General features: G+C 44.8%; 1 protein-coding gene and 1 non-coding gene across 2 annotated transcripts; both read left to right on the top strand.

Annotated features, from left to right (window-relative positions):
* Positions 1-209: 209 nt before the first annotated feature.
* LOC111543918 lies at positions 210-2598 on the top strand. Its single transcript, XM_023214333.1, has 2 exons — positions 210-315; positions 2084-2598. The coding sequence occupies exons 1-2, from the start codon at positions 210-212 to the stop codon at positions 2596-2598; spliced, it is 621 nt and encodes a 206-aa protein (XP_023070101.1).
* Positions 2599-2668: 70 nt separating this feature from the next.
* On the top strand, positions 2669-2742 carry TRNAN-GUU. The gene has a single exon. It is a non-coding gene; the product is annotated as a tRNA-Asn (tRNA).
* The last annotated feature ends 6247 nt before the right edge of the window (positions 2743-8989 follow it).

The following is an 8989-nucleotide window of genomic DNA, read 5'->3' as shown; positions in this document are numbered from 1 at the left end:
CTGGTCTCCATTGGAGACCAAATCAGTTGACTTTGGCTTGACTCCTAGTGAAGAAGTCACGCTTTGTCCTCCCCTGTTTAGCTCTTGATCCTGAAGGATTTGATTGTCACTCCCAGGCTTTTGATGGATTCCAGGGATGCAACTGAGAAGTTTGTTTTTAATGCACCTACTTGAAGTAAAAATAATCTCAAGTATTTTTGCAAAGAAAAATGTTTCCTTTTGCACTGAAGACATTCAGATGTGAGGAAAATCACTCGGCTGGGGAAAGCAAACGCTGTCGAGAATATCTCACAAACACAGATTACACGTCAGCAGGTAGGTTTGACTGCAGGGGCCATTCAAAATAATATGCTAAGAATAAATAAGGCTCAAGGACAGTATCTCTAGCTAGTTGCACTTTTAATGAACTCCAGTAGTCAAGGACACTATCTCTAGTTGAACTTTTAATGAACTCTAGTAGGCGCCAAGAAGGCGAACAAATAAGAAAAAGTTTAGAGACAAGGAACTAAGCAGAAGGTTACATCTGGGTGCAGAAAGTTTGTTTTGCATTGTGTTATTTCTGCTGACGTGGGGTTTATGGAGTATAAATAAAGTGAGGCGGAGGCTCTAGGCGCGGCCGCCATGTTCTCTGTTTGTCTTTGTCTCTTGTGTCTGTTCATTCTCCACCACCCCGGGCACGGGCCCCAACATTTGACCCTCAGATTGGGCACATTTTAAGTGCACTGTTGGTGGAACTTAAGATGAATCTAGGACATTCATGATTAATATTTTTAGTTTTTTAGTAAAAATTAGTATTTTAATTTAAATACACATTCTGAAAATTATATAACCAGCACAAGAAACCGGCTTTATGCCATTTTTACAAACACAGGAAAGAAAGATACTATAATGACAATGCTTCAGTAATGGCAACGTTTTTAAAGTACCTTGAGAAAAAAAGTTAACCTAGAATTCTATGCTAAAATAAAATTTCAAAACTGTGAAATAAGGACAGTGAAAAACATACAAAAGCTAAAAGAATTCACCAACCCACACTATAAGAAATCTTAAGAGTCCTCCAGGCAGAAGCAAAAGGATACCAAATAAAATGTGGGCCTATACAAAGAAACCAACATTGGAAATGGCATTTAGAAAGCATGTACTACACATTTTCTTATAATTTAAATCTTTTAAAAATATTTGACATAAATAAAAGTAATAATAATGAATCACAAAGCTTATAATGCATAAAGTAAAAATATATAACACTAGGATAAAGGCCAGAAAAGGAGGTATGAAAGCAGACTGTGATAAATTAAAGATGTATCCCAGAAACACTAAAGCAGCCACTGAAATAAGAAAAGGGTTATCGCTAATAAAGCAACAAAAGAAAGAAAACGGAATGAAATAAAAGCTATGTAAATACTATCTTGAAACAACTGCTCTCCAGGCCTCCACCCTATAGAAATATACCAGTGGGCAATGAGAAGTGTACAAGAATGATGCCTGCAGCACTATTTGTAATCATAAAATAATGGAACCAACATAATTTTAAAGATATATGAAAAGGGTGTATTTATTTAGCAAACAGACAATTGAACAAACAAACAATGGAAGCAAGTCCTTTGCCAAAAGGAACAGAGGGTCATGATGATGCTACTCCTCCAAGGATTTCAGGGTTCCCAGACGCCTAGTTTTCTGTTTAGTTCTGGAAGATGTTATTCTTGGGGAGCAATAGGTCCTCGAGTTTGGGGCCCTTTCAGGTTCTCTCTCCATTTTCCCATTCTGCTACAATAAATAAACAAACAAAAACAATTCTCACTTCCAGAAGACCCCGCCTGTGCCTCTGCACGAGCATTTCAGGAGGTCTGGATGTCTGGTCCGCCGCTTCCAGGCTTCTTTCCCAGCTTTTGCTTTTCCCTTCCCCGGCTCCCGCCCTACGGCCCCAGGACCAGACCACCGCCCAGCGGAGTCCCCGCGGCTCCACCGCGCAGAGGGTGCACCGGAGGCCCTGCCAGTTGCCCGCCCCGCGGGGGTGCCGAGAAATCAACGCTTTGTAAAATGAACTTCCCCAGGGAAAAAATCTCTTGATTTCCACTCTCAGGGCTCTTCAAAGGACTAAAAGCTAAAGGCGACGATGGATTCATTCGACAAGTCCTAGTCGGGCGCCCTGGTGAGTGCCAGACCCTGCTCCCCGCGAGGGAACCCACGAGCGACCCTGGCCACCATCCCTGCCCTGGTGGAGCCCCCGTGCGGGACACAGGATCCGAAGATGTCAGCGAAAGCTCCGCAGCGGCCCCGAAAGCGACTGGGCGGGGTGGGCACAGGCTCCCTCACTGGGTGAAGGCGGCTCAAAGAACGGGAAGAACCAACCCGGGCGCCCACCGGGCGTTCAGCTTCCCTTGGGACCCCAGGCGGTTCGGGCTGGGTCGCCGACCGGGGAGTTTCTGGGGGCTTCTGAAGCAGGAGAGGGGCAAGGCAGGCGAAGGCCATTCGGCTCTCCGTCTGGCTCCAAAATCTCTTAACGCGCAGGTGTCCAACGTGACCAGCGCGACTCACCGCTCTAATCTCTCTGGTTTTCTAAGGCCTTGCTCAGTAGTCCTGCCGGGCAGGCGCTGAGAATAGAAGGGAAGGAGGAAGTTTAGTGAGTGCGCCCTTCCTGTATCGCCTAGTAGGCTCGAGAGCACTTGTCTCTGTGGCGCAATCGGTTAGCGCGTTCGGCTGTTAACCGAAAGGTTGGTGGTTCGAGCCCACCCAGGGACGCTTACTGCAACTTTTAAAGCATGCGCGCATTGTCAATCACTAGACAAACGGGGAACTTCCCCCGGAGTACCAAACCACTAATTTATGACTGATCCATGTCAAGGACCAGCCCACCTCCCCGACCAGATTCTTAACAGGATATCTGCTGAAATGGCAGGTTTACACCTGTGTAACTCAAGAATCCTGAAACAGAGACCTAGGAACCCACTTGTGGTGTGATAAAATTCTAATTCAGTCCGTTATACGCTTAAACAAGTAATCTACGTGCCTCCATTTTTTCTTTCTTTTTTTTTTTCTTTTGAGACGGAGTCTTGCTCTTTCGCCCGAGCTGGAGTGCAGTGGCCAGATCTCAGCTCACTGCAAGCTCCGCCTCCTGGGTTTACGCCATTCTCCTGCCTCAGCCTCCTGAGTAGCTGGGACTACAGGCGCCCGCCACCTCGCCCGGCTAGTTTTTTGTATTTTTAGTAGAGACGGGGTTTCACCGTGTTAGCCAGGATGGTCTCGATCTCCTGACCTCGTGATCCGCCCGTCTCGGCCTCCCAAAGTGCTGGGATTACAGGCTTGAGCCACCGCGCCCGGCCCATTTTTTCATATTTTAGTAATAGGAGTCCAGTAGTATCTCCAGGATGTTACTGGATTTACTGATTGTTCTATCAATAATGTGACCAGTGGAATCAGTCATCATCATAGTGATCCTCTCCATCATTTTTGAAAACAGTATTTTTCCTCAGTTTGTGCATAATTTATTTAACTCTTTTCAAAATGTTTTTGTTAACCAGGCATGGTGGCATGCACCTGTAATCCCAGCTACTTGGGAGGCTGAGGCAGGAGAATTGTTTGAACTTGGAAGGTAGAGGCTGCAGTGAGCTGAGATCGCTACACTCCAACCTGAGCAACAGAGTGTGACTCCATCTCAAAACAAAACAAAAATGTTTTTGAGATGAGGTTGGTTTCATGGTTTTGGGATTACAAAGAATGCTCAGTCAACATTCTTGTACACATATCTTTGGTCATTGTGAAAATGTCTACACTGCAGATATTTCTATAGTGTGGAGAACTGGATGCGCCATTGCTACATTATAGTGTTTATATAATGCTTTTAATTTGAGTACATTCTGCAAATGTATCTTTCATGGGAACAGTACCAAATAATATTCCAATATGAATATTTATAAGAGGAAAATTAACGCAGATGTGCAATTGAGTTTCGTGCCTCTCCATGGGGCCCATGTTCATAAAATGGTGGCATTAGCAATCATCTGAGAGTGGAGTTTGTGGCCCTCTGACCTCAAAAGCTGAAGCAGAGGACACGAAAACCCTCACTGCACATCCTCTGTAGTCTGGCCAGAATCATTCCTAGGTGGGTGGTCTCTTATCAGGAGGGAATGCTGCTTGGTTGCTTTGTCAAAACCACAAAAGGGAGGGAAAGCATCAGGCTGTTGGTTGATAACAGTAGTGAAGCAAGTCTTTCAAAAGGGTTGGTTTGTTAACCCTTAGGGAAAAAAATGCTAATTCTTATCAGATGGTGCCGTGCAGTTCTAGGTTCTTGGTGTCCCAAACAAAGAACTGTGCATGATACACACAAAGCAGCAAAGCAAAGCAAAAGTTTATTAAGCAAAGTAACGCTCTTAGAGTGGGGAGAGTGGGCTGACCTCTGGGAGATGAGATCAGTATTAGTTTGGTGTACTTTGGGTCTTTTTATGTGTGGTTTTTATTCTTCTCTTCACAAGGATGTCTACTCTTTAGCCAGTGTTTGCCTTTAGATTGATAGGTGGGTTGCTTAGTTACTTTGGCCCTTGTGTGCTTGCACGTTGCCTCCATCCCATAATTTTAAGTACATACATGATATGTAATCCATATACATGAGTTTTAATGAGCTGATTATCATATGGAGTCAGGTTAAGGATACTTTTTTTCTTGAATGCACATGTCTATCTCTGAGGAGCTGCCCCTTTACTGCTTTGGATCTTGCCAGCAATGGGGGTCCTTGCTGGTTTTTTGGTTGGTTGGTTGGTTGTTTTTAAGACAAAGTCTCTCTCTGTTGCCCAGTCTGGAGTGCAGTAGTGCAATCTCGGCTCACTGCAACCTCCGCCTCCCAGGTTCAAGCAATGCTCCTGTCTCAGCCTCCTCAGTAGCTGGGAGTACAGGAGTGCACCACCACGCACGGCTAACTTTTTGTATTTTTGGTAGGGACCAGGTATCTCCATGTTGGCCAGGCTGGTCTCAAACTTCTGACCTCAGGCGATCTGCCCGCCTTGGCCTCCCAAAATGCTGGGATTACAGGCGTGAGCCACCACGCCCAGGCTTGCTTGCTTTTTTTAATCTTACTTTTTGTTTTGGCTACCCAACTTCTGCCTTTTATCTTGCTTCTTGCTCTCCCACTCCATCACCTTGCTTCTGTTTCTGCTTTTACTCATTCTGCCTTTTATCCAACTTCCAATTCCCTCTGCTGTTCTGCCTCATAATGGCAGTTAGCGAGGGAGGGGTTTTAAGGGGGCATGTCTAACTTCCTATCCTGTCACAGCCAGAAACAGCTTTCAAGGTTTCTCTGTAGTCCTGTCAGCCAAGAGGGAATCCATTCAGTTCATTGTAGGGTCTAGGGCTTATTCTTATTTCTCAATCCTGACAAACGAAGGCTGGATTAATGCAGATTTTCTGCAGGTGTAAATTTCCCCTGTAAAAGACAGTTTTGCAGAGTTACTTCTACTTGCTGGCTCTCTGACAGTCATCTTAAAATATGCCAAAGAAATATATTCTGGAGTAAAATATTTTGATTTTTTCATCTATCTACAGCTTCACCATGCTGACAGCCTCCAGTCCAAGCATACCTGAAGCCTTTCTTTTTAAAAAGCTCTCCCACCCTTCTGACTACCTTCAAGTTTCTGCCAAAACACAAGTAACAGTGGCTGACTCCCTTCTATAGCAAGCTCAGAATAAATAGCTTTTGCTTTTTTTCATTTGGTTGGTCTTCGTTTATTTGCAGAAGCTTCAATGTAGAGTTGACAAGGACCCCATCTTTGACCAAACCTTAGTGCTTTCCTCTGAGCCCTTTTCTCTATTGATTCTTGGCCTGCCAAGTCCGGTTTCAGAAAATAATACTGTTGAGTCTAGCTTAGCAAAAGTCCTCCCAACCACCTTTGATAGCTAATCAAGTTCCTCTTAGTAATTTTCCATCCACTGACTTTCTTATCTTGCAATTGGCTTTAATCTTCAACTCTTCCTGCTGTATTTGAGGTTGAGCTCAGTTCTCTGCTGGTCTCTCTTGCCTACTGTAGTACATAAAATCCATCTCATGTTTTTAACAAGTGTCCAATGTAGTCCCGCAGAAACTACCTTTGCAAAATTATAATAATAAGAGAAAGCTGACACGGCTGACCCCATCTTGGTTCTAGCCTCACAGACTAGCTGTCTTTGCTCATTCCTGTGCAATTTCTCCCAAGCTCTCTTTGGGAAAAATTGAGTTTATAGTTTACATAAGGGGTCCCCAACTCCCAGGGTCACAAGACAGGTACTGGTCCATAGACTGTTAGGAACCCAGCCGAACAGCAGGAGGTGAGCTGCAGGCTTTCAAGCATTACCATCTTGTCAGATCAGCATCGGCATTAGATTCTCATCAGAGCTCGGACCCTATTGGGAACTGCGCATGTGAGGGATCCAGATTGCACACTCCTTATGAGACTCTAACTAATACCTGATGACCTCAGGTGGAAGTTTCATCCAGAAACCATGCACCACCCCCTTCCATGGAAAACTCGTCTTCCATGAAACCAGTCCGTGGTGCCAAAAAGGTTGGGGACAGCCAAAAATGTTTGTTTAAATGATAACCTTCCCCAAAACTAAATTACCCCTGTAAAACTAATGAAAGGCCACCAAATTAGGAGGATGAAAGGGGCCTGAATTCTACTAAGATGTATGCCTCATTAAATAATTACCAGTCATTATTCCAGAGGTCACAAGATTTGCAGCTTCCCCAAGTACTGCTGTGAAGAACATCACTATTGTAGAACCTAAGATTGGCCTTTTGAGATGTCTTTTCAGGCTTTTGCATTTCTGACTACTGGATGGCACCATTTGGTCTGAAAATCAACCAGTCCCTTAGTCTCCACCCAGAAGCAGACTCAATGCAGGAGGGCCAGTTTCCACTTCCCTGTGATTTCATTCCTAACGATCCGCACTGCCCAAACCCTAGCCTCCTCCCCACCAAACTATCTTTGAAAAACCCCTTACCTCCAAGCCTTCAGTGAGATCAATTTGAGTAATAACTCTGTCTCCCACAGGTTGTGGCTGGCCTGTGTCAGTGAAACTCTTTACTGCAATGCCATGGTCTCCATGAATTGATTTTGTATGTACAGTGGGCAGGAAGAACCCATCAGGCGGTTACATGTGCAGGATGGTGCCAGTTCTTTCCACAAAGGCTGGTCAGATACCCAGAAAGTATTTCTCCACTACTACCTGGACAATGTGTCTCCCTGTCAGTATCCAGGGAATGGGGCCTGGATCAAGTATTTAGTATTCAGCAGTTGCTACACTATCACCTAATCCCTCATTTTCAATATTTTTCCATGCCTTCCAGTGGCCTCACTGGCCGCCATGCCACAGAATCTTTACTTTATGGTCTCCAAGGAGAACTCTCCACTCGATGTTTTGTGATTTGAGCAATGGAATAGAATTTGATACTGGTGGGCCAGGGGAGGTTCCCAGACTCTGGTTTGACCTTGATCATAGCTGTGGTGTCCAGGCTCTTGACATCATCTTGAGAATGAAGTCAAGGATGAGTCAGCAAATAGTGAAAGAAGAGATTTATTGCAAAGCAAAAAATACACACTCAAGAAAGGTGAGTTCGGGCATACCCGAGAGAGAACAATGGGTTCTGGGGTTTCATCTCGATGGGTTTCTTTAACCAAAGAGTGGAATATTCATGACAATTCCTGGGTAAAGGTGGAGATGTCTCAGAACTGTGGTGCCATTCATTTTTACATCAAATATTGGTCTCAGAACTGTCATGGCACTGGTGGGTGTGTGATTTAGTATGTTAATGAGCATATAATGAGGGCCTAGGTAAAACCTGTGTCAAATCCAGCACCACATTGGGTTTAGTCAGTCTTAGCCAGCTTGGTCCACACCCTGGTTTTTCAGCATCTTCTCAGCCCATAGCCTCAAGTCATGTAAATCTGCTGCCTAGAATTTGCTATCCTGTGACCATCCTGTATTATTCCTGTCTCAAATCTGCTTGTAAATATTCAAATGGTCTTTGACTTGGGCATTCCAATTTTACTTAATTCACAGTGTTTCCTGTGTTATAATCCAATATAAGAAAAGATGACCCAGACATGTGTTAAACATCTCAAATAAGATGAATCCCAGGTATTTGTGTCAAATTTGGATTATTTTGGTTTTTGTCTTCGCAGAATATAAAATACTAACATGAGGTAAGCACTAAGGTCTGGAGATGGCTGTGCAAGAGATGACAAAGTCCAACACCAGGCTTGAGAGGGTCCAATCACCTCTTCTGGGGCAGCATATTTTTCTACAATACTGAATTTGGAAAGGAAAAAAAAATTACAAGATTCATGAAACTGGACAACTGTCTTTATAACATTGCCAGTGATAAAACCAGTAAGGAAGGCTGGTTTACAGTCATCTGAGCAGCCTCTTTAGTTTCATAAATATGGTTTCTTGCTGATATTGAATGGCTTCCAATTTCAAGCATAATGCTACATTACATGGCTAAGGGTGTGAAGAGAACCGGTTTCTTTTGTAATCTTAAACGTTCTAGTCTGCGAATTAAAAGCCATTATTTGAAGAAGGGTGCCCAGGCTGCAGCTGACTGCCCAAAGTTTGCTTCACAACACAGGCTAAGGACCCGCTTCTTTGGGAGACAACAGATGCGGAAGCGGGAGGGAAAAAGGGAGAGAGAGACCTCACTTCCTATTGCCAGCTCCGGCAGCGGGTTGGTCGGCTAAGTGACAGAAAAGCAGACGGGGACTGGGAAAGGCACTGTCGGTGACATCACGGAGAGGGCGACTTCTATGTAGATGAGGCAGCGCAGGGGCTGCTGCTTCATCCCCTGCTGCTTCGCCACGAAGGAGTTCCCGTGCCGTGGGAGCGAGTTCAGGACCGCTGGTCGGACCTGAGAGTCCCAGCTGTGTGTCAGGGCTAGGAGGGCTCGGGAGTGCGCGGGACAAGTGACCGTGCGTGTAAAGGATGAGGCGTATGAGGCTGTGGCTGGGCGGAGATGCCAGAGCTC

This window comes from Piliocolobus tephrosceles, chromosome 1, assembly GCF_002776525.5.
Source record: "Piliocolobus tephrosceles isolate RC106 chromosome 1, ASM277652v3, whole genome shotgun sequence".
NCBI classification, from domain to species: Eukaryota; Metazoa; Chordata; class Mammalia; order Primates; family Cercopithecidae; genus Piliocolobus; species Piliocolobus tephrosceles.
This window is presented reverse-complemented; position numbering and strand designations above follow the sequence as displayed.